Source organism: Pteropus alecto, unplaced genomic scaffold (genome assembly GCF_000325575.1).
Source record: "Pteropus alecto unplaced genomic scaffold, ASM32557v1 scaffold86, whole genome shotgun sequence".
NCBI lineage: Eukaryota > Metazoa > Chordata > Mammalia > Chiroptera > Pteropodidae > Pteropus > Pteropus alecto.
In genome coordinates this window covers 22,086,174-22,113,108 of record NW_006442109.1, presented here as the reverse complement: position 1 = coordinate 22,113,108, position 26,935 = coordinate 22,086,174, and the positions used below count along the sequence as shown (strand labels likewise).

The following is a 26,935-nucleotide window of genomic DNA, read 5'->3' as shown; positions in this document are numbered from 1 at the left end:
TTAGTCAATATAGCAATTTTGAAATTATGTATTAATCATATACATACTAATTGCATTTATAAAACTACAAATTGATTTACATTAAATTTGTAGAATTTACTGCTTTTTAATGTAATTTATCCTATAATAGGGAAGGAATTAAGTAAATTAATAAATTTATTAATTTACTTTCACTAATTTAAGTAAATTAATGAATAGGAGCATTAGGAAAATGCAGATAAATTTTGAACATAATATCTTTGGCCATCTCCAAATTTAATAAGCTCAGTCTGAAAATTTGCTAAGAGCAGTTATAAAGTTCCTCACAGTGCTTTGCACACTGCTTGGGTGGGTACACAAGTGCTAATGAATGTTTTTTGAATAAACATGTTAATATTTCTGTGCAGGGAATATCCTTATATCTATTGCTACACATCAAAATCTTTTCTGTTCTTTAAAGTTCATTTAAATGTCATCTTATTCACAGAGCCTATTCTTAATACTTTGTGCAATTATTATATTCCCTTTTTCTTGACATCAGTTTCACTCAATGATAAATAAGAAACAGATATTTATTTTAATACTGTATCGATTAGACGTGGAGTCCTTGTGGAAAGTGGATTCTATGTTTTTAAAAAACATTTTACAGAAAAGCTTTTTTGAGGTATAATTTAGCAGCTTTATCGAGATGCATTAAACTACACATACTTAAAGTGTATACAATTTGATGAATTTTGACATATGTGTACAATTGAGAAACCATCAGCACAACCAAGAAAATGAACGTATTTATTATTGTGGAAGTTTTCTCGTTGCCCCCCTGGTAATTCATTGTCTCCTTCCTTCACTTTTTCCAGGCAATCACTAATCTACTTTTTGCCATTATGGATTAGTTTACATTTTCTGAAATTTTATATAAATGGAGCATACGGTATGTAATCTTATGCCTGGCTTCTTTAACTCAGTATAATTATTTTGAGATTCATCCATGTTGCATGTATCAATTGGTTGTTTATTGCTGAGCATTCCACTGTATGAATATACTATAGTTTATCGATTCACCTGTTGATGGATAGTTGAGATTTTTTTTTCTTTCAGTTTTTATTTGATACAAATAAAGCTGCTAAAAACATTTGTATACAAGTTTTTGTGCAGACATAGGTTTCAATTCTCTCATGTAATGTGGTGGATAGTCACTAAGGTGGTCTCCTCATTCCTCATGTTCTTGGATAATCCTTTCCCCTCTGAATATGTATGGGATCTGTGACTTGCTTCTTTTTTTTTCAGCTTTACTGAGGTATTATTGACAAATAAATGTGACTTGCTTTTAACTAAAAGATAGAGCAAAGGTGATATACATAATTACATTATACAAGGTTGTAAACCCATCTTTTTGGGAGAGACTCTGTCTCTCTTGCTGGCTTTCAGAAAGCAAGTGGCCATGATGTGGCAAGTAGCTAAGGGCGGCATCTGTCAGCCGCTAACAAGAGACTGGCCTTCAGTCTGACAACCTACAAGGAAATGAATGTTGTTTAGAGCCATGTGATCTTGGGAATGAATCCTTCCTCAGTTAAGCCTCAGATAAGACTTTGTGAGACCCTAGAGCAGAGGGCCCAGCTAAGCTGCACCCTGACTCCTGAACCACAGAAACAGTGAGATAATCAATGTGTATTGCTTTATACTGCTAAGTTTGTGGTAACATTGTTATGTACCAATCAATGTGAATACAGGTAAATACCTAGTAGTAGAATGATTGAATCATATGTTGGTATATGTTTAACTTTTTAAGACACTGTCAAATTGTTTTCATAACTGGTATTGCAATTTTATATATCCATCAGCATTGTATAAGAGTTCTGGTTGAACCACATCCTGGCCAATACTAGAGTGGTCAATTGTTTTGGTTTTAGCCCTCGAGCAAGACTAAAGTAGAATATCATTGCGGTTTTAATTTGCATTTCCTTAATGACTAATGTTGAACATCTTTTCATGTGCTTATTTGTGATCTATGCATCATCTTTGGTGAAATATCTCTTCAATTCTTTCACCTCTTTTAGGTTGGGTTATTTGTCTTATTACCATTGAGTCATAAGAGTTTTTTAATGCTTTTTGTGTTGTATTTAAGGAATATATGCCACACTCAGGGCACTAAGATTTTCTCTTAGTTTTTATTCTGGAAGTTTCATATAGTTTTAACTATTATATTTAGGTCTATGGCCCATTTCAAGTTTAATTTTCATAGATAGTGTGAGGTAAATATGGAGGATTATTTTTTTCTGCATATAAATATCAAATTGTTCCAGTGTTATTTATTTAAAAGATGATCCTTTCCCTATTGAATTATCTTGGCTCCTTTGTCAAAAATAATTGGCTATTTAATTCCCAACATAATTTGACTCTTTAAAGTATATTTTTGATAATTTTATATAACCTGTATTATGATTATTTTTGTTTATTCTTCATTAAACTGAAAACTGCTTAAGGACACAGTTAACTTACTTACTTCTGAATCCCTTGAAACTCAGCATATGCCTTGCCCATAGGAAATGCTCAATAAAAATGTGATGTAGTGAAGTAAATTCTAGTACTCATTACTCCTCACTGTCCTGGATTGAGACATATGGTTACCCCAAACAGGGTCATGATTTGGCATCCTTTCAGATTGATAATCTTAAAAAAATATTTTTTTACTACATTTATTAAGAAAGGCTGAACACTATGTAATGATGGCAGAACAGGAGGACTCCTTTTGATTAGTCAATATCTGGACAGGAAATTCATAATATACTCAGGGTGGGGGAGTTAAATAAAAAGAATTTAATGAAAGGACTATTTAGAGGGATAGGCGTAGGGATTGAGGGAACCAGTGATGTTGGTGAAACATCTAAGGACTAGCAACAGGCTGAGAGTCATTACCATCGGTTGAAGGCTTGAAGGGGTGAAAGGAAGAATGGTGGTGGTTTTACTAGAGCCCAGTAAGAGCGGGAGCCCTGGATGATCGACCTCCTAACAGCAGCCATGGTTATAAAGAAACACAGCTACTGCCGCAGCTATGGCAAAGGTGTGGTGGTGGTGGTGGTGGTGGTGGTGGTGGTGTGTGTGTGTGTTCCATTGCCCTTAAATATCCTGCCTATGACCAACCCCAATCAGAAGCCAAAGGGTAAAGGAGTCCAGGTACAGTCCATAGAGATCAGCCTCCAGGAATATGGGGAAAGGCGAGGAATGGATCCCAAAGTTAAATGGGGAGTAAACAGCACGACATTGTCTTGTGCAATTCAGCTGTAGCATGTAGCACTTCACCCAGGGAAGGAATTTTCTTTCCTTCAAAGGCAAATTAGTGACTATCTTGTTGTTGGAGCCTATCCCTTGATTTTACCAACCAACGTAAGTGGCTTTTCAAAATGTTGTTTCCATGTACATTTAATACCCACTCCTTTCTAAGAGGAGTTATGGTAAATACAGTTTGCATGATATCATATATTATTTCCACCTTATAGACTGATGCCCTTGCCTAGTTAGTTCTTTTAATCTGCCGCAGTCTCTTCAGAATAAATAAAATGATGTAGATAAATGCATCGTACTTAAAAAGTACTCAATAAATGTATAATCTATAACTTAATCAAGCTACTCATACTAAGCCTTCAGAATGCCCAGCAATTATATCTTTCATCTCTAAAATTGCCATTGGAGGAATATGCAAATAGAGGATGATCAAGCATGCTAGGAGTTTTCATTACTTACACTGAATTTAACCTTGTAAAAATGTCTCATAAAAATGCAATCACACAGGATGATCAAGCATGCTAGGAGTTTTCATTACTTATACTGAATTTACCTTGAATATACCTTGTAAAAATGTCTCATAAAAATGCAATCACATGATTTTAGCACTATTATTGTTATTTGCCATTTTGGTGTTTCTAATGCCCACTGTTTTAATTCTCACCCAAAATGGTGACCAAACCTCCCTAGTTTTGTGAAATGAACCTACTTTTCAGTAAGATGTGAAGCAGGGGGCTGACACAATTATACTGTACTGTAATTCCAAAATTACCTTTATTTCTTTTCTTTACTGAAATCTGTAAGTTCTTTGTGTTTTGCATTAATCCTCTCTCAATTCCCCTGTAAACTAAAACAGCAAAGACAGCCTTCAGTTGTCAATCGACATGAACAATTTGTACATAGGAATGCTGTAGCTGCATTCCCTTTTGCTATTCCCCATGCCACCTTTCCATCTTGGACTCTGTCAGACTTTTGCTATTTAACAGAATCTGCTTCAGATTCTAGAGATTCCTGTTTCCCTTTTTTTGACTCATTATAAACCATAATTTTCCCCTATTTTGCCTATTTTTTAGAATCTGTACTTATTTTTTCTCTGCTCCAATCTACTGTCCCTGCCTTCATCTCCATCTCTAATTAAGGACTTAGTTTGAGACCTCAGGGTTCTGGATTCTGGATGAGTTATTAGTACTATTATTACTGCATTATGGCTTAGATTTACTTTCATGGATTGATCTGAGAATCAAAAAATTTTAAAAACTCCTTTTCTCTATAGAATGAAACACACTTAGATGTTATAAGTTGTTTTGACTATCACAATTGTTTTCCTAGAAAAATAAATTCTTAAATTATGCCAGTCACTTGAGATCCCTTAAAATGCCTTCCAAAGGGGAAAAAAAAAAGAATTTTTTAAAATAATAAACATAATTACTTATTGAGGTAGACAACATTGGATGGTAATGACAAGATAAGATGAAGGTATTGTCAAGTTTGAACATCCTTGGTACCATATTTAGTTCCTGGGTCAAGAAAATAAAAAGAAAAAACAAAATATAGATTATAAATTGGGGCAGTTTATCTGCAATTTGTCCAGTCCAATGTATATACTTTAAGTTTGAAATGTAAACTTCTAATTTCAAAATCAAGTTAATCTAAATTTTTACATACCAGAGTTTGTTTTTATTCATGGAATATGTACTATATGGAGAGTTTGTACCAATTTTTATTATCAATTCATTTAGTTAAATTTTAATTTGCCAGAGTAATAGAACTTTTTGTTTATATTTATCATTATATCCCAATGCTTGGAATAGTGCTTAGAACATAGTAGCACACAATAAACATTTGTTAAATGAATGAAAGAATAATGATAGAACAATGGATGAAACCTAAAATGTAAATTCTGGTGGTAGAGATATAACAAATATAAATATTAATAAATAATTTAATTTTAGATAGCCATAAACACAACAAACCAGGTTTTGGGATGGAGAATGACTGCAGGGAAGGTTAGATGGTTTTTAAAATTTTTTATAACAACGCTATGAAGTAGATATTTTTAGCTCCCTTTTATGGAGGAAAAAAATCAGACTTGCCCAGGGTTGCAAAGTTAGTAAGTGGCTGAATCACTCTAATCCAGGTTCATTGATGTATTCTTTCATTAAACATTTCTTGAGTGCCTAATAGACACTGAGCCAGAGTTTATAAAACCAGAGTAAAACCAGAGTAAGTTTCTGCCTTCAGAGAGTTTATAATCTAGATAGAAACTGCCCAATACAGCAGGCATATCTTCCTAGTTGGAATTGAGATGTGCCGTAAGTGTGCTGTAAATGTATTTCAAAATACACTGGATTTTGAAAAGTTCAGATGAAAAAGTAAAATATCTGAATATTTTTTATATTGATTATATTTTGAAATGATATTTTGGATATATTGTATAAAATGTTATTAAAATGAATTTACTTATTTCTACTCATTTAAAAGTGACTTATAGAAAATTTAAAATGACATTTGGCTTGTATTTTAGAATCTGATTCAGTGGGTTCGGGTCCAAGATTGTATATTTCTAATACGTTCCCAGGTGATGCCAATGCTGCTGGTCTGAGGACCACACTTTGAATAGCAAGGCTCTAGATTATATAGACAGGAAAACATAAGTAATAACAGTACTGGTGTAATAATTGCTATGACTGGGCAAGAAGAGGGTATTTAGATTAGTTGTTGTTTTTCACTGCAAAACAACCTATATTCTGTTAAAGCACCTTTGCACAGATAATTTTTCTTTCTTTCACATTGATTTATAAAAGATTAGCATGCTATATTTAACTATATAAATACATATTTCTCTGAATCATATGTTTTGCCCTTATTTAAATGATTATATGTTAGAAAGATGTATCTATTCTATATACAGGTGAATAAAGAACATCATAAAGAAGACATAAAGAAATATAATATTTTACCATAATGGGGAAAAAACAAAATAAGTCACTGAAATAGATTCTCCCAATTGTGAACAATACTTTTTTTTTTTTATTATAAGTCAAGTTAAGAAATATTTTCCAGAAGTTGCACAAACAGACTAAACCACAGAAATAACATTATTTCAGATAAATGATCTATGGTCTTAGAGACTTAGTTTTGAAGGTAGAGATAGGGACAGGGAACAGAGAAAATTTCCTGAAGAAAGCGATTTTTAAGCTAAGACCTAACATAGGTAAGAATTAGCCAGGTCTGTGTGACTCTAATGTTTTTACTTTGAATTTGGAACAAGTTTTTGTTTTGTTTCATTTTGGTGTTCTGTTTGCTACAATACTTTATCTGAACAGAAACAAATATCCTTTGAAGAGAAACAATGTCAAGTTTATTAATTAGGGTTCTGTTTAAGAATCTATCATAAAATACCTGTTAATTTATAATTTAGAGTCTAAACCTTATTGTAAGTGTGCCCATATGCAAAAAATAAAGAACTGAGAAGTCCAAGATTCATAAAAATAAAAACACTGTAAAATTTAGACATTAAACATTTTCTCTATTAGATATGTCCAATAAAGACCAAAAGAATATCTTAAAATTGACAAGGAAACAATACTTTCCTATTTCATAAGGATTGTTGGGAAAATTTAAAGAGATAATAATACATGTGAAGTACTTACTTAGTAAGAGGCCTGGCATAAAGAAGAAAGTATAAGAAAGTAATGTGAGTTTTGATTTTTGGTTTCTACTTGAGATTCTTTAGTACTTTAAGAACAAGTTATTTTAAGGCCAATGTTATATAAAAATCATAATGTACACATTTTAATTTTGAGACAAAATTACTAATTATTTCAATAATTTGTTTTTAAGCACACTTCATTGGAGACTCATCAAAGATCATACACATTCAGAAATGGGCTGGGCTAGGAGTCTAGAATCTGGGTTTTCATTCAAGCCCAACTCTTTCCTTACTTTCACTTTAGGCCAATCATTTTAAAAAAGGGAGTTTTACTTGTTGCTGTATAAGGTGTGTTCTAGTCTGTATCAGCTTTATTGAGACTGCAATTGAAATGTATCTAAAATTCAAAGTAACGCTTTGCCATCAGGTTTTATTTAATGAAGTTAATATTTGGTCATCAAATATACGTTCAATAGGAAATATTCTTTTATGAAACAGTTTCTATAGGTAATGCATTCATTTTAAAATACTGTACAAAATGAGTTTGAGATTAACAATATTTACAAAACTTCAAAATTTAATTATTTTTCAATGATCATAAAAGGATATATTAGAAACATATCTGAATAAAAATGATCTTTTCTTTTCCATATTTACTGATGTTCCTAAAAATTTAATTTTTTTTCTAACTTAGATTCTCTCCCCATGCAAACCTATTTACAGAAATGACATTGATGCCTCTTCTTAAGAGTAAACCACAATAAGCATCATACTGGGATTTATTGGGCTTCAAAAAAAAAAAAAGATATAACTGCTTCATTGCAAGTAATAAGGAGGGACAGAGACAATAGAAAATAGTCCTGAGACCAGAATAACTTTGTTTCCATGATGTTCCATTTACTGTAACAATGAAAGGGGGTACCAAGGGGCTGCAACCCTTTAGTTACACTTTGATATTGTCAATTCACACTTTAGCCTTCATTTCCCATTTCCCTTTCCTCAAGGTATACATATAGAAGTTCTGGAGTAGCAATGTACTGAATCTTTTTGGGTTATGCTGCTACCCCTAGTGTTGGCCCAAACTTCCTCAACTAGGGAAACTTGAAATAGGTGTATTGCTGGCTGGCTTTGCTTGGGTTTAATCTCAGCACTCTGAAGTACAAAGTGCACAAGACAGTTAATAGACCTGAGGTTTCATTTAGGTTTTGGTACCAAATTAACAGTGTGACTTTAGGCAAGTCACTTCACCTTTCAGTCATTCATTCATATCATCTTACCTGTTGATTAAAAACCAATTAGCCAGGTACTGATCTGGGTGCTGGGGATACACAGTTCTTACCCTAAAGTTCCTTATCTTGTAGTGGTAGTGACAATGGAAATGGTGAGACAGATAATAAATAAGAAAATAAATATGCATAACTTGTGAAAACTATGAAGGAAGGAAACCAGCAATGTGGTAGAGTGATAATAGGGTGGAGATGGTGTGTTTCTTGATATTGGGCATCTGAGATTTCTTTAAGTTGAACTGGATGCTAAGGGCTCTATAGAATTTGAAAGACACGTTTTCTTCTTTTTGTTATTATGTTCTAGGAAGGCCTACCAATGCCTCTATTATTGGAATGAATGCAAATATGTTTAAATCGAGGGCTGCATCAATTTTCTACTGCCTGATTTTGAAATAATCCACATAAGAGGCAATACTAAATATTTTAGTGTTATTTGGGGGAGTAGTTGCTGGTCATTAAAGAAGAAAAAAACCCAATTTAAGAAAAAAAGCAACCTGAGGTGCTAGATTTTAACCCTATTCGCAGAAACAAAACCTTTTTTCTCATGGGCTCCAGGCAGGGTCTCTAACGAGTCCTGGGTTCCCTTGAACTCAGAGCAGCAACGTGGCTGTGCCTGACAGCGGCTAGGAGGGCACGGATCCCTAGAGCCCAGGGAGGCGGAGCCAGAGGCGGGGTGGACTGGAAGCAGTCACCTCAGCAAAGCGGCGGGATTTCCGCAGGGTGGGGGTTGGTGTCGTCCGGAAGAAAGGACTCCTGCTGCAGATGTCTTGTGATTACCTCGGAAGCCTTACTTCGCCAGTTGAAACTGCAGAAGAAAATAGGATCTAGCGAAATATGGCTACGGAGGGCCCTGCCACGTGTCGAATCCAGGTGGCAGAACATCCCAGGTGGGGAAGAGGAGATACTGCGGTTTGGGATCTCCTGGATTGGCAAAGTGCCGATGGTGTCCAGGGCTTTTGGCTCTTCACTGGGGCTGCTTTTGCTCCCGGGGGCGGACAGAATCCTAGGAATATTATAAAGCCGTGTGGCTGGGCTTCCAAGGAAGAGCACACCGCACTTTCCACCTTGGCTACTACCAGGGATGTGTTCTGTTTCAGTCATGCAGATCCTTCTTTTCCCTTTCTTGCTGAAGGTGGCACACTCTTCTGCAGGGCTTTAGCAAAAATACCCAAATTAACTTTGAACCTCTTCTCTCTTTGTCTTGCCTGCCAACTTAGAGTAGTTTTTAAGGTCCCTTTTCTAAAATATTCATTGAAAACAATCAAACACTCAAAACGAAACAAAAAACCCTTGGTCTTTGCATCCTTTTAAACAAATGGAATCTATGAATTGTCACTGTGGGAATTAATCTGCTGCCAGTACCTAACTACAGAATAACTAAACTACAGAATAACTAAAAGCTTAGTGATACCTAGTGGAGGATCTTTTCATTTAAGGATGTCTTGCAGACACTTTGTAGGAATACTTCATTCTGACACAGGACTGAATCTCTTAGTATGAAGTCTATAACCGGCTACAATTTTTTCTAAGGGTGATTTCTCTCCCCCTTTGCTGTTTCTAATTTTTACTTTTTTTCCCCCGTGTTAACTTTTTTCTCTAACATTATGTCCTCAAGCTCTCTCTGCTTCCTGGTATATGACTGTCATGTGACAGTTGACAATATAATTTACTAAAACTTGAGAATGCTTTTACACCATTAAGCTATCAAACAATGGGTCTTTAGTTACCAGAAAGAAACATACTTTTTTATTATGGAGATCAACATTGCTTTTAGATTACTTGTGAATGTCTCTGGATGTCATTATATTCTCTGTTGCCCTTATGTATTTGAATGAATTAAGGATATTTTGTTAAAGACATGCTTCGAATAAGATTCATGAGGAATTTGTTACATGAAAATAATCTGTCACCTTGTAGTTTAGTCTTTTATATAAAATATATCTATAAATTTCTTCTCTTTTATGATTTCAATCATAATGCTCAATATTTCTATAGTTACCCTGCAGGGGAGGGAGAATGATGATAACATATTAAAAACAAACTGTTTATAAAATTTCTTTAGAGTTTCTTGCGTTTTTGTGACTTTCACAGTGTTCATTCATGTAACAAATGCTAGCCACAGAAGAGATCATAATAGCAGTTGGATGAGTTTGTTCTCTGTCATTTTCTTGTTTTTCACTTGTGCATGCAGTGTGATTGTCAGTGTCAAGCAATGTTTCAGCCACTTATTCATTCTAGCAATGGTGAGTTCAGTTAAATCTAGATAGTGTATCTATAAATTCACCTACCTGCTCATATGTTACAATATGTTGAAAGGAAAAAAAAATGCACCAGAGCATCAAGGTCAGACAGTCTTCTTGTGGAACTCCTGGTCTTTCTTCAGGATGCCTCTTCAGCTTTACAGGACACATAATCTTCTGAGTAAAGGCATTAATCAACCATGATATACATTTTAGTAAACAACATCATTTTTATTCTTTTTATATAAAATCAAATAGAAGTAGAAGCTCTAATATTTTTTTCTCATCCCAATCTTTCATGTATCCTGTACTGTAAGACTACTTAAAATTCACTATTCTAGTTTTCTTTGCAGCGTTCTCTCTTCTCTTCCTTCTTTTTGTGAAATTGTTAGATTAGTATTATTTTTTGTAACAGCTTTATTGAGCTATCATTCACATACCAAACAGTTAATCTGTTAAAGGTTTACAATGAAATGGTTTTTAGTATATTCACAGGATTGTGCAACTGTCACCATAATCAAAGTTAGAACTTTTTCATCACCTCCCAAAGAACCTTGCATTCTTTAAGCTATCACCTCCTCTCCACCCCTACCCTAATCCAGAGCAATCTCTAATGTACTTTCTGTCTCTATAGATTTACTTATTCTGGAGGTTTGAAATAAATGGAATAATTTAATATGTAGTTTTAGTGACTGGCTCCTTTCACTTCTTGTAATATTTTCCACATTGTAACTTGTTATCAGTATGCCATCCCTTTTTATAGTTGAATGGTATTCCATGGTATGGATATACCACATTTTTATACATTTGCATCAGTTGATGGATATTTGGATTGTTTCTACTTTTTGGCTCTATGAATAATGGTGCTTTATGAATGCATTCTTAATAGGAAAGTTTTGGATTATTTAAAAGAATTTTCAGTAAAGCCTGGAAATCCCTTTCTTCACTATACTCTCTGATTCCTATCCTGTGCTGCCAATTCCCTTCTTAGAAGTTATCACTTTGGCTTGTATCCTTGTAATATCATTTTATCCTTATAGTATCATTGAATCCTTATAATATCATTATTACCATTTTTTATGAAAATGGTGTATTCATGTAATATAATGTAATATAAGAATCAGTATAAGAATCATGTTTGTTTCTGTCACTTTTTTCACTTAATATTTCTCAGAGATTCTGGCATATCACTCCATATAGATTTATTTCACTGTTTTAAGGGCTGAGAGTATTTCATAGTATGAACATTATTTATTTAATCACTCAACTATTAGAGTGTACATTTAAATTTTCGATTTTTCATTCTTACAAACAATGCTATAAGAAGGACTTTTCTACATATGTCTTTGAGCATTTTTGTGAACATTTCTTTAAATGCTTACATGGAAATAGAATCAGGGCCAAAAGTAATGAACATTTAAAATTTTGATAGTTTCTGCCAAAATGGCCCTGCAAAAAAAAATGTTGTTAGATTGTCTATTTCTTGTTAGTTTTCAGAAGCTCTTTACATATATATGTATTTTTTGTATGAACATATGGATTTTTGGATATAAACTCTTTGTTGTTTTATATATAATGTAATATTATTCCCAGTCTAGCACTTTTCCTTTGACTTTATGATATATTTTGTTGTGTAGATATTTTATATTTTATGCAATACATGTTGAATGTTAGTACCCTTGTCTTGATTCTGATTTTAATGGGGACGTTGCTAACATTTTGTCATCAAATATGATGTTAGCTGTAAGGGCATTTCCTTTTCTAGCATGTCAGAAGCTTTAAAAAAAATTTAATATGTAAAAAAATTTAAAAATTAGTAATAGCTGTTGAATTTTACAGTTTTTCTTGCATATTTTGAGAGAAGCATGGAGTTATAGAGTTTTCCTTTTTATTCCATTGGAATAATGCATTTAATCAACAGAGTTCCTCATACTACCTTCATATTTCTAGAATAAAGTCTGGTCACTTATAAAATAATGTATGATGGATTAAATTTACCAGTGTTTTATTTAGAACTTTTCTATCTTCACAAGTGAGAGTTTGCTCTTTGAGGCTTTTATTAAGTTTTAGCATCTGGGTTATATTGGCCTCACAAAATGAATGCTTTCAATAGCTTCTATTGTTAACAACCATTTATAAAAGCAAAGGATCATCTTTCTTTAAGGTCTTGAGAGAACTAATGACATTTTCTGGGTCTTATTAACGGGGTTATTTCTGACCACATTTTCTGTTTTTTTTTTCCTGTTCTTTTTCTCTTCCGTCAATTTTTAGAAATTTGTATTTTCCTAGGAAAATCATCTCTTTTGTATAGATTAAAAAATAAGATCTCTTTTGAATCTATAGTTATCTTTTATTTCTAATATTGATTTTATGTGATGAGACTCAGACTATATTATTATTTTTATCAAAGAACCTGTTTGTAAATTTTTGCTATTTTCCCCTTAGTTTATTAAATTCTCTTGCCTTTTAATTCATTTCTTCTTTCTTTATTGCTTTTTTTGCTAGCAATAAAGAAAATGATATGTGTATAGTAATTTTTATTATTTCTTGTTTTCTTATATTCATTGAGGCTACAAGGTTTTCTCTGAGTACGGTTATAGTTGGATCTCATAAGTTTTGATATACAAATCACTCATTTTTGTTATTTTCTAAATAATTGTAATTTTGGCTTTATTTCTACTTTCCCTCAGTGTTATCTTTTGCTCACTTATTTGTTCTCTAACCTTTCATCCTATTATTCGGCCCATCTACTATTTTTATTTTTACCATCAGGATTTTATTTTCCAAGATCTCTAATATAATTATTGTTGTATTTTTACATTTAAATTTCTGATCTAGGAGAATATATTGTGATGGAAGAAGCAAAGTAGGGATTAAAATTGCCCTTCCTCCCCCAATGGCAATTATCCACACTTTGAATACCATTTTTAACATATGTTAAATTCTCAAATATAATTTTATAATAATGACTAATAATTATTACATGCTTATAAAATCTTCAAAACAAAACTTTGCAGTTATTTCTATTATTATGCTCAATTTGTAGTTGAGGAAAGTGAGAGATAGAACAACTTATATAAATTACCATAATAAGGGAGGAAAAACTTTTCCTCTATCCTCTTAAGTTTCGTAGGTGGGTCCTGTGAATTAAACTGATAAAAGACAGATTAACAGGAGAAAATGTTTATTTCTCATGCACATGGGCTTTACAGAAAAGAAGTGAAAACTGAAAGAAGTTGCTAGGTCTGGGAGCAACATTTTAACAAAGGATGATAAATTGTGAGAAGTGACTAGATAAAGGGGAAGGGGTCTGGGTTTCTAGGGATGGTAAGTTGGGGAAAGGTGACTGTGTGGGGGAAACTAATGGAAAATAAGAATTATTTTAGTAAGGTTTGTTTATGTAGACTCAAGTCAGTGAGGTCTCCAGTCATAAGAGTCATCTCTTGGTATGGGGATAGACAGCTTCTGAAAGGGAAAAAATTTATGCCAAGCTTTTAGGTGGCTAGAGAGAGGGTAGAGAGCTCCTTCTGTGTCTGCTATTTCTTAATTGCCTTACGCTCAAAATAATCCTCATGCCAAATGGCATATTTTGGAGTGGCACATTTTGATCCTCTTCACCATAAACACACATATTCACAACAAATTATTCTTAAATTAGTATTAAAAATTTATATTTTATGTAATGCCATGAGCGATTATCCTGATATTAATGAGAAAACAGAGGCACAAATAGGATAGAAGACTTGTCTCAGGTCAGAATGACAAACTAAAGATACATGTTTTGTCTCCTGAAATTTTAATTTATTCTTCTCTGTAGTTAGCCATTTGGTCACCCTAGGGTCCTCTGAGAATGAGTCCTTATGGTAAAATCAATTTCATTCACTACAGTCATAATTTTGTTTCTCAAGTTCTGTTACTAAAATTGCTGTTAAAAAAATCTTACGTCAAAAGATCATTCACAGCACCAGATTCAGCAATTTATGTGATGATATTTTGGCCAATTCTGCCTTTAACAATGTAATCTTTGTAGGAGCTCTTATTTTCATATTAAAACTGCTCATTGTACTGTTTTTTGAGGGCATACTTTAAGTGACTACATTTTAAGAGATGGAGTCTGGCTGGTGACTAGCTGAGAGTGATAAAAATACAGCTACTCCCCCAATTACAGCAAAACTGCTTCATTATTATAGGATTAGGTATGAAGTTTAGAAAAACACTGTACACATCAGTTCTTTCTATTCTTAGAAAAAGTGCTTTCCTTGTTTTTTTTTCATAGCCTCTGCACATTTGAATTTCAAAGGCAAGGAATGTTGTATGGTAAGCCTGTTGTGAAGGAGCAGTTACAGTAAGGCATGGTCCGCTGTCTTCCTGAGGTAGTCTGGGAAAATAACACAAAATTTAATAACTCAAAATCATTTTGTTAAAATATTTTAAGAGACTGATTCTAACATTGCTGTTAGTATTTCATCTTTTTTCTTTGGTATGTGTTTGCAGTGCTTATAAAAGCAAATTAACAATGATTCAAGTTAGCAGAACTTGAATTTATTTCTATGTACGATTTTCATAAGCAGAAATAACATTAGCCCCTATTGTAGCTAGTGGAGTTATATAAGCCAGAAAACTTCTCCCTCTTGCCCACATCTAATTGGTCACCAATTCCTGTGGATTCGACTTTCTTAATTTAATTTTTACCCTCCTCTATCTCCACCACTAATGTACCCTCAGGATTTCTTTCTAGGTTAACTACAATGGCTTCCTATTGGATTTTTTTTTTTTTTCTGCCTTGTCCTCCTATGACCCATTTTCCACACACTTCCCAGGAAACTTTTGCAAGAGGGAAACTGATAATATCACTCTATCTTTAAATATTTGTTCACATCCCTTGGCTATGTGTTAAAAGCCAGATTCTTCAACTTGGCATATAAAGGCCTTTAAGATCTGGGACTTGATTACCACTAGCCTCCTTTCCTATTTTTCTCTTTTGATGTATTTGAAACCCTAATTATAATTTTCTGAATGCAGCATGCTGGGCCTTTTCATTTCATTTACCTAGAATGTGTCACCCCATCCCACTTGTCTGACATCATTCTTTACAATTCATTTTAAGAGATTGCCTCTTGGAGAAGCCTTCTCTAACTTTTTCTTCCCCTTCTAGATTTATCTTAGCATACACATTCTCCCATAGTAGGAGCTAAATAGCTTTTCCCTGTACTCCAAGAAGACTGGCTTATTACTCTATTGTCACTCTGTATTGTGCTTTTTAGCTCACTATCTTTCTCTTTTGCCAGACTTTTATATTCCTAGAGACCAAGGACTATTATTAATCTCCTTTTGAAATAGAGTACTTAGTAAAGCATCAGCACATTTTTTAAAAAAACTTTTTATTTTAAAATAATTTCAGACTTACAGAAAAGTTTTCTGTAAGTTCAGACTTACAGAAAAATTACTGTATGCTCTTCTCCCAGATTCCCCAAATGTTAACATTTTTTGTAATTACTTTATTGTTCTCTCTCTCTCAGAAATTTTTTCCTAAACAGTTCAAGATTTAGGTTGAAGACATGAAGACATGATACCTCTTTAACTTTAAATACAGGAGTGTGTTTCCCAGAAAAAAGGACATTTTCTAACATAATCAGAACACAATGATCAAAATCAGGAAATTAATATTAATAGAATATTATCTAATTGGCAGAACTCAAGTGCACCAATTATCCCACTAATGTCTTTTATAGCAAAAAATATTAATAATAGTAATATTTTTTTCTTGGTCAGGGTTCTATCTAGGACACATATTGCTTTTAGTTGTTTTTAAAAACTTGTATTTTTTGGTGGGAGGCAGTTCCTCAGTCTTTGTATTTCATGATCAGTTATTTTATAGAATATCCCTCAATTTGGGTTGCAGGAAAAATTGTGGAAAACGTTGAAATGGTCCAAAAGTAATCTTTCTGGGTATCTCCAACGAGAACCAGAAGTTGCTTGACATACCTATCATCCAGATTATCTGATTTCTATATGGCTCTGAGCCTTATATTCAAGCTCTTTCACAGCTCTTTATGTCATAGAAAACTGATAGCAATGCAAATGATTCTTGTCCATAGATATTGCAAATTGTGTTTGGTGGAATACATTTGATTGTTGCAGCTTGCTATTAACCAGTTTTTCTGTCTATTTATGAGTTCATTTCAAATTTCCTTATTTGACTATATATGAGGAGTACTTTGGATTCTTCTAAATGATTATATTATGGTTTTGTCATTAATTAATGAGATAAAATCTTTTTTTAATGAGATAAAATCTTTAAGACATGTTTATGTCTGTATGAGTCATGATTATACTTTAAAAAATTTTCTCCTCTAATAGTTTATCTAAGTATTTCTTCGTGATTAGACTCACTTTATTTTTGGTAGGAAAACTACAAAAAAGTAATTTTATTTTCTCAGTACATCATATCAGGAGGCACATGGTATCTATTTGTCCCATTACCAATGCTATTAACTTGAATCACTTGGTTAAGGAGACACTACCTGGTTTTCCCACTGTAAAGTTACTATTATTTCTTCTGTAATTAGTAGGTATCTTTTGGTGAAATATTTTAAGAAGATGTTAATATTCTGTTTCATGTCAAACTTTAATTTACTGGTTTTAGCATACATTGATGATCCTTGCTTGAGTCAATTATTATTATAATGGTCACCAAATGGTGACTTTTTTGTTTTTTTAAATATATTTTTATATTTATTATTTGTCATTCCAGTGTAAGGAAGTGTTTTTCCTTTTCCATTTATTTGTGTCAGTGTGGATTTATTGATTTTTACTTTACTTTATGGGTTATAGTATGTTACCTTTTTACTATTTTGATGCTCAGATTATTTCAGATTTGGGCAGTAAGAACCTCCTTATGTGGGTCTCTGTGTCCTTCTGACATGTTTCTGTCATTGTTTCAGCCCTTCCTTACTTTCTAGCACAGCAAGATGTGCCAGATTTATGTCCATGAAAGAACTTCCAAACCTACAGAAAAATTTTATGAGTTTATTTAACTTTTTAAATCTTCTCTGTGCTTAGCTATACTCTTGTGTCACTTAAGGGGTTACAGTATTGTTTATTTATTGGGTGTTTACTTCTCTGTTTCCAGATTGCTAAAGCTAAAAGAGACATTTAACTCTAAGTTTGGATCCATTCCCAAGTTTTATGTTCGAGCACCAGGAAGAGTCAACATAATAGGTATTTCGAAAGTTCCTTCTCTTAATTCTTTCGTCCTTTGGTAAAATACAAATTTTTGTTAATGCATTATTTTCTTAATATTTTCCAGGAGAACTGAAAAAATAGAATATTTTACATATTTCTGCTACAGCAAGGCAAACTTTTGCATAAGGAACACATTATACTTTCACCTTTCCCAGTTTATGTTATTAATGTTAATTTTGCCCATTCATTTAAAAAAATTATAAATTTGTTGGAATCTGAATATTAATATTGTTTCATGAGAGATGAAAATATTTTTGTGTGCTGCAGGTTAAATTGAGTAATTTTGGTGGTTTTACATTTATTTATTCATTGGATTAGAGGAATACTAGGAAACCAGTATTTTTGCTTTTAATAGTGTGGTGACCTGAAGAATGAGTATGTTTTATTGAGAGAAGATGAGATGGGGAACTGAGAAAAATCCAGGAGTCAAAGGAGGATTAAAATGAAAACTTTTTATAATGGAAAATGTGAACATCCAAAAAAGTAGTTGGAGTAATATAATGAAATCTTATGTACCCAACATCCAGCTTCAATTATTATCAACTCAGGCGATCTTATTTTATTTTGAAGCAAATAAAGAGAATTTTAAAAATATGAGATATTTGAGTAAGGTTAAATGAGAAGGAGGGAAAACGGAGTAAACCCAGTGGCGCGCGAGAGAGATTGAAGACATCTGAGAAGGGAGAAACTAATGGAGCAGAATTCCCAAGAAGACAAGCGGGCTGGTATCTAGAGCTTAGGAAGAGGGCCACTTTGACTCTTTTAACAGAAGGCAAGAAAGAAAAGGATGTAGTTTGATGTAGGTAAATATATAATTTTTGAATAGAAAGTTGAGGGAGTTCTTGTAGAAGAGAGTTGGAAGGATTGGAAGTTTAAGAAGGCACAAAATTTGAAATAGCCTTGTGAAGAATGGGAGAGGGAGAAGACTAGAACCACAAAAGCTTTGCCAGGTAGCTTTGTGATCTGGTTCGAGCTGGAGACCATAGAATTGTAGCAATGCCAGTCTGCAAAGTTTTCATTTTTTTCTGTCTCAGCTAATCTAGGTTGCCTGTGTTTGATCTAAGTTTGGGGTTTTGTTTTGGATAGAGGTAACAGAAGAATGACAAGGCATTAGGAAGTTGATGATATTGGCAGGAGAGCAGGTAAAGTAATGAACTCTGGAATCTATGCTGGGTAGAAAAAGAAAGAGATAGTAGGAAGCTTGTCGGGTGGGAGTGGGATGGGCAAAGAACTGAGTCTGGAAAACAGGAAAGTGAGATAAACTGTAATAGAAATGGCAGGATGCGAAGTTTGATATTTGAAACTAAAATTTCATAGGTAGAAAAGTTCCAGGTGATAAGGTCTGTGGCCATTGCTGGATTTGTCAATGCCATGGAAGTAAGTAGAGTAGAGGGGAAGTCGTGTTTTTTTGAGGTCAAGGGATTAGGAAGCTGGGACCTAAGACTAGGTTGTTTACCTGGATGTTGTTCAGGTTATTGCAGGACTGGGATGGAGAGGGCTAAAATGAGATGATAAAGTCTTCAGTGAAGAACAGAGTATCTAAGAGCCTTAGATGAAAGTGATGAGGAGAGAATGTGGCATGAGCCGTGAAGAACAGGGGGACAGAAAAAAGGCCTGGAAATGGCAGAGTGGGAGGAGAACATCAACAGCTCCTTGCTGTTGCTGAGAGAACTGCAAAGAAGCCATATCCTCAGAAGGGAGCCAAGTTTTGCTTAGTTTTGGGTGTAAGGTTTCCAAATTAAGGATTTTCTTGACAAGTAATTCTTATTCTAGTAAATTTATTGACTGTTTTCTGATTTAAAATGCGAGGTATTATGTTCCAATGTAGTTAGCTTAGTTAGTGCTTGGGATGAAATTAATTTCAGTGTTTATTAAAAAGCATTATTGTATTTTCGTTAAATATGCAGAATGTAATCATCTTGTTATCCTTACTTGCCAGCAGTTCCTGTTCCCTTCATGCCCCTCACTTGGGTATTTCCATCAGTTTTGACAAAGGGAGGAATGTCAGGAGGCTGTCATCCACACTGCAGCCTTCCCAACAGAATCTGGTGCCCTCCTAGATTTCCCCTTGTTTAAATATGTTTTCTACTTGTGAACCGCTGTTTTGTGTAATATTGTCTTCTTGAAGAAAATTGGGGAGAAAGACAACTTTGGAACCATTTCTTCATTTGTCATTGTCAATCCAGAAAAAAACCCTTTATTATTATTATTGCTTTTTATTTTGTTATTTCAAAGGACATGTCAGTGTAGAAACAAGACTTGCTACCTGTAATAATATGTAGAATAATATTTATTTTAAAATATAATTATGCAGTTTAATTGCCTTCCATTCATTTTGATCTTAACTGATCAATGTCTGCCATAGGAACAATCAGATATAAGAATCTGTTTTTGGTGAATATAAATGAGCTTGCTTAACCCATCTTTCTTGAATTGTTATTTTGTATTTAAATGTTATGAATAACAACCTTGAGTTTAAATGATAATTTGGAGAAGACATTATGGTATAATAGAAAAAAAATTCCTCTTGGTATTTCATAGAAGAATTAGAAAGAATAGTTTCTTTCCTATATTTGCTTATTACATATAAAGTAGTACAGATTAAATATTCTTCTTCTAGCTTTTCTTTATCCTAGCTACGTGTAGCACATTCAACACAATGTACTAGTACCAGTGTAATTTGTTAGGTATTTGGTTAGTCCACAAAAAATAAAGCAAAGGTCCTCACCTTTAGTAAGCTCATTCTCAAGGGAGGAAGAGAGTGGGACTCACATAATGTTAATATAAGGGAGAGTGCACTAAAGGCTTCAATTGTTCACATATTAAAAATTAATACAAAAATCAATAGAGAAAGGAGATAATGCTTTTTTTGATATTCCACATAAGTAGTCACATAACATAAACATGATCATTATGAATGAGAAAATGGGAAAAAAACTAGTGAAGTTTTAAAGAACTCTAAACATTAACAGAAACTAATAACATATATTTATGCTAACAGAATTTCCTGGCTCAGATGTCTGGGAGAAAAAGAAAACTGAATCACTTTCTGCCCATAGTATTTTTACTTTTTGTTAAAACCTGGCTGTTGGTCAAGCTTTTTCTGTGTATCAACTGGAGTTTCTCTTTCATATACTATCAGTGATAAAAAATGCTTTCTCTTTTTTCTAGGAGAACATATAGATTACTGTGGATATTCTGTTCTTCCTATGGCTGTGGAACAAGATATGTTAATAGCTGTGGAACCTGTGAAAACACACACTCTTCAACTGGCCAATACAAATCCCTTGTACCCGTGAGTATTTAGGATTGCTACTGTGTGTGTGTGTGTGTGTGTGTGTGTGTGTGTGTGTGTGTGTGTGTTTATATTTGTACCCACATGAATTCTTTAGGAGACATCAAATTTAAAATAAATATTTTTTTTCCTTTTTAGGAATGATTTAATTTATTAAAATGTTGTATCTGACTTCCAAAACAATCTAAGGCTACTATTTAATATTTGTTTATTTTGTTCATTTGCTCACTCATTTAAGAAACATTTTAGGAACACTTACCATGTGTCTGACATTGTTTTATCTTTATAGAAAGATGAAAAAAACTATGTCCTTGCCCAAAAACTATGTCTATTGCGGCAACTATTTCCAGCAAAGTCAGGGCTAGCTAATTCTCTTGTCATAGTATTTTACCAGACTGTATTATTATCATCTGCTTACTAGCCAGTATCTCCCCTCCTCTCCCAGTAGATTATAAGTTCTATGAGTTCAGATACTGTAGCTGCCTCTCTTCTTCAGTGCTGTCAAACACAGTCTGGTACATAATAAATGTAGATTTCTAGTATGTATGCTTTATTAAGTTAAGGACTTCCTTTTTTGTTGTTTTTTTAAAATTCTTAGTTTGCTAAGATTAAAAAAATCATTAGTGGGTATTGAGTTTTATGAAATGTCTTCTCAGTCTTGAAGATTGGTTTTAAAAAAATGTCATAATTTACATTGATGCATTTTCTATTGAACTGTCTTTTCATTCCTGGGATAAGCCCTATTTGCTTATAGTATATTATGATGTATTAAAAAAATAATTAAAAAAATGATTTCGGCACATAATTGGCACATTATATTTTTGGACTGTTGTTTATTGGACATTTTGCCTGCAATAATGTTTGTTTATTCTGCAAATATTTTATGAGTGCTTTTGATAAGACACTATAAACCAGGTTATATAAGGTATAGAAATTCCTTACTTTTAAATGGAACTTATTGTATAAGATCCTTTTTATTTTCTATTTATTTTGCATAATTAAGACTATATCTTATGTACATTTCGAACCTTTTAAAGAAAACCTTTATCTCAAATGCAATTTTGTGTCATTGTAAACATTTAAAACTGAATGCATAATAATTTTTCACACTGATTTACTCAAATTCACTTAACCATTCCCACCATGATGTACATGTGGTTTCAGTTTCATTTTATTTCCTTTTTTTCATAAAAGCAGAGCCTGAGACAGACTTGGTTGAAGGTAGAGTATTTGAGAAATGATCCCAGGGGAGCAGTAGTGAAAGAGCATGGTTAGGGAAGCAGAGGTGAATTATTAAGGCGGGTACCTCTGCTTTATTCCATTAGGACCCTTAAGAAGTATGCAGCATCCCTCCAAGAGTTCCTTACATGTTGTGTAGCATTCATGGCATGGATATACCATAATTTATTTATCTATTCACCACCGATGGGCAGTTAGATCATTTCCAGTTTTTGGCTATTAACGAATAATGCCACTAAGAATATTTGTGAATCTGTATGTGGATATATGTTTCATTTTCCTTGGTTAAATACCTAAGAGTGGACTGTTTGGGTTTACTTTTTCAGGAATTTGCCTGTTTTCCAAAGTGGTTGTACCACTTTGGAATTTGCATTCCCACCATCAATTTGTGAGAGTTCCAGCTGATCCACATCTTTGCTAACTTGTCTTTTTAAATGGTAGCCATTCTCATAAATGTGTAGTTGTAGCAAACTGTGCTTTTTAATTTTAATTTGTCTAACTAATGATGTTGAACATTTTCTCATATATTTGTTATCTATGTATCTTCTTTGTTGAAAGGTCTGGCTAAATCTTTTGCCCATTTTCAAGTAGGTTTTTCATCTTTTACTGACATGTGAGAGTTTCTTATATATTATGGATACAAGTCCTTTGTTAGATATATGCTTTACAAAATATTTCATCCAGTCTGTGGCTTGAATTTTTATTTTCTTTACTATGTCTTTTGAAGAAGAATACTTTTTGTTTTTGATCAAGTCCTACTTATTGATTCTTTTCATTCACAGTATATAGTTTTTGACTCTATTTAAGAAACCTTTGTCAAACCCCCGGCCATTAAATTTTTCCCTATGTTTTCTTCCAGAAGTTTAATAGTTTTAGTTTTTACATTTAGGTCTATGATGAATTTTGAGTCAATTTTTGTATGTGGCATGAGATCAGGGCCGAGGTTTATGTTTATTTTTTTTTGCATATGGCTATCCAATTGTTTCTCACCATTTGTTGGAAAGATTATTTTTCTCATTGAATTATCTCAACACCTTAGATTGAAAAGCAATTATTAATATAGGTACAGAATTATTTCTGGACTCTATTCTGTTTCATTGATGTATTTGTCTATCTTTATGTCAATAATGCACTATCTGAAAACTGCAGCTTTATAAGAAGTCCTGGACTCAGGTAGTATATGTCTTCTAATATTGTTTATCTTCTTAAAATTTGCTTTGGCTATTCTAGATCTTTTGCATTTTCTCATTAATTTTAGAATCAGCTATTCAATTTGTATGAAAAAGCATGCTGAGATTTTTATTAGTGTTGCACTGAATATATAAATCAATTTGGGGAAAATTGACATCTTCACAGTATTTACTCTTCCAATTTATGAACATGGTATATCTCTCTATTTATTTAGGTCTTCTTCAATTTCTCTCAGAAATATTTTGTTGTTTTTTTTAAGATACATGTTTTGTACATATTTTGTCAAATTTTTTTTTCTAAGTGTTTATTTTTTAAAATAATTTGTATTTTTCAATTGCAGTTGACATATAATATTATATCAGTTTCAGGTGTACAACATAGTGATTAGACTTTATATAACTTACAAAGTGATCACCCTGATAAATCTAGTATCCATCTGACATGATGCATAGTTATCACAATATTGTTGACTGTATTCCCTATGCTGTGCTTTACATCCTCATGACTATTTTGTAACTACCAATTTGTAATCCTTGTCCCCTTTTCCTCCATCACTCCAACCCTCCTCCCATCTGGCAACCATCAAAATGTTCTCTGTATCTGTTTTGTTCGTTTATTTTATATATATATAAATGTATTCCACGTGTAAGTGAATTCACATGGCATTTGTCTTTCTCTTTCTGACTCATTTCACTTAGCATAATACCCTCTAAGTCCATCCATGTTGCTGCAGCAGGCAAAATTTCATTCATTTTTTTTGGCTGAGTAATATTCCATTGTATATATGTATCACTTCTTCTTTATCCATTCATCTGTTGATGGACACTTAGGTTGTTTCCATATCTTGCCTATTGTAGATAATGCTGCAGTGAACGTGTGGATGCACATGTCTTTTTGAATTAGTGTTTTAGGTTTCTTGGGATAAACACCCAGAAGTGGAATTACTGGGACCTTCATTTTTTTTCTTCAGGTTTTAAAACTTTTTATTTGTGTATTTTAAAAAAGTATGCATTCCAATAATTAAAATCGTTTGAATAAAAAAAAAAATGGCACTTTGATTAAACTGCATTTTACAGTCTGCAAGAAACCTTGGACCAGCTTGGTTTTTACTCTAGATTTCACTGTCTTCTCATCCAGATTCTGCCTTCAACAACATGCAAGTTCTTTTCCTTCCCTGCAAGCCAGACAGGCAGATAAGAGAGGCAGGTAGGGCCTTTGTTGTCAGCAATTCTTTGATGTGAAAAGGGGCTGCAGTCAGTTAAACTTGATCCAGTTTCTTTGCATCTTACAAAGTTAAATAGCTAAAAGAAGTAAAATAAGAAAGCAATGCTTGAGGAATGTACAGTATATATTTTTGGTATATGCCTCATTACGATTTGCCTGCTTCCTTCTCCTGTTCGATTGTTTCTTTTGAAGGCAGTGAATTTTTCTCTTGCATTTCTGGTGTATTCAATTTCAACTTATTGAATTTCTCAATCTCAGTTACGTTGGGTTTGTCAGTCATGGTTGCAGAGGAAGTGGACAGAGGTGCACAAAAGAATCATCTGCTCAGTGGCAGTTGCCAAGTGCCACTGGGTCCTTCTCTATCTTTTGTTACATCTTTTGTTTTAAAGTCTGTTTTGTGTGGTATAAGTATTGCTAACCCAGCTTTTTTTTTTTCATTTCCATTTACATGAAATATCCTTTTCCAAACCTGGACTTCTCAGTTTTGTGTGTCTTTCAATCTGAAGTGAATCTCTCATAGGCAGCATTGTTTTCTTATCTATTCAGCCACCCTGTCTTTTAACTGGAACATTTATTCCATTTATACTTAAAGTAATTGTTGATAGATATGTAATTATTGACATTTTATTATTCATATCTTTGACTTTTTTTTTTTTTCCTTAAAAAAGTCCCTTTAACTTTTTTGTAATGCTGGTTTGTTGGTGATGAACTTCTTTAGCTTTTTCTTGTTTGGGGAGCTCTTTAGCTCTCCTTCAATTCTAAATGATAGCTTTGGTGGTTAGAGTAATCTTGGTTGTAGGTCCTTGCTTTTCATCACTTTGAGTGTTTTGTGCCAGTCCCTTCTGGCCTGCAAAGTTTCTGTTAAGAAACCAACTGACAGGCTTATGGGAGCTCCCTTGTAGATAACTAATTGCTTTTCTCTTCTGCTTTTAAGATTCTTTCTTAGTCTTTAACCTTTGGCATTTAATTATAAGGTGTCTTGGTGTGGGGCCTGTTTGAGTTCATCTTGTTTGGAGCTCTCTGCACTTCCTTGACTTGTATGTTTATTTCCTTTGCCAGATTAGGGTCATTTTCCATCATTATTTCTTGAAATAGGTTTATCAATTCTTTGCTCTCTCTCTTCTTCTGGTACCCTTATGATGCGAATGTTGTCCCAGAGGTCTCTTAAACTATCCTAATATTTTTGGAATTTTTTTCTGTTCTGATTGGGTATTTTTTGCTACTTTATTCTCCAAATCACTGATTTGATCCTCTGCTTCATCTAATCTGGTGTTGATTCCCTGTAATGTATTTTTCATTTCAGTAATTGTATTCTTCTCTGCTTACTGGTTCTTTTTTACGTTTTCTATCTTTTTGTTAAAGTTCCCCCTGAGATCATCGAGCATCCTTATGACCAGTGTTTCAAACTTTGCATCTGGTAGATTGCTTGTCTCCATTTTGTTTATTTCCTTTTCTGGAGCTTTGTCCTATTCTTTCATTTGAGACATGTTTTTTTGTCTCCTCATTTTGGCTGCCTCCCTATGTTTTTTTCCCCATGTGTTTGTTTCTATGTATTATGTGGAGGGGCTAAGTCTCCTAGACTTTGTAGAATGGCCTTGTATAGTAAGTATCCTGTGGGGCCCAGTGGCACAGTCTCCCTGGTCACCTGAGCTGGGTGCTCCAGGTCTGTCCCTTGTGTGGGTTGTGTGTGCCCTCCTACTGTAGTTGAGTCTTGATTGCTGTTGGCATGTCAGTGGGAGGGATTGACCTTCAGGCTGATCAGTTGTGAGGACTGGCAGTGACTACAATGAAGGAGCTGTTGTTCAGGGGCTGACACTAAGGACCAGGATTTACTTTAGTGGGGCTCTGATGCCTGCTGAGTCTGCCTTTTGGGTATGTGGTTTGTGGAGGTGGTTGGGTGGTGCTCTGGTGTGATCTGAAGATGGACACTGGGTGTATTGGTTCTGGGACTTCTTGTGAGAGGCTCTGTTGCAGGCCAAATTCAGCCACACCTATGCCATCCCCGGGGCCACCTGGTATAGCTACGAAGAGATCTGCAGATGGTTGCCACTTGTGCTGGGCTTGGAGGTGACTGGGAGAGGCTAAGCTGTGAACTGAGGCCAGCTGCTGTTAGTGTTGGGCTTGGGGCTGCTTAGCAAGGGTACAGGGTGTGCTGAGGGCAGATGCTATTTTAGAGGTTGTGAACCTTTGATAGGTTTTAGAAAAGTCCACAGCATAAGGCAATACAGGCCATTTGTATGGAAGAGCCACTGGAAGCAGCTTGGGTGAGCCCATAAGCTGGGTGGGACAGGGTCTCAGGGAA

At 33.8% G+C, this 26,935-nt stretch overlaps 1 protein-coding gene and 1 pseudogene across 4 annotated transcripts in view; one reads left to right on the top strand and one right to left on the bottom strand.

The window, feature by feature from the left end:
* Positions 1–26,935, top strand: part of GALK2 (galactokinase 2) — a 105,649-nt gene that overhangs the window by 1,757 nt on the left and 76,957 nt on the right. For 2 of the 4 annotated variants that reach the window (XM_025038971.1, XM_006920378.3), the window contains exons 1-3: positions 8,902–9,086; positions 17,572–17,660; positions 20,856–20,979. In XM_025038971.1, coding sequence (XP_024894739.1) covers positions 9,034–9,086; positions 17,572–17,660; positions 20,856–20,979 — 266 coding nt within the window. In that variant the 5' untranslated portion in view covers positions 8,902–9,033. Of the gene's footprint in view, positions 1–836; positions 911–8,901; positions 9,087–17,571; positions 17,661–20,855; positions 20,980–26,935 lie in introns of those variants that run through there. The other 2 variants (XM_025038972.1, XM_006920379.3) reach the window with 2 other exon arrangements.
* On the bottom strand, positions 24,456–24,931 carry LOC112469613 (annotated as a pseudogene).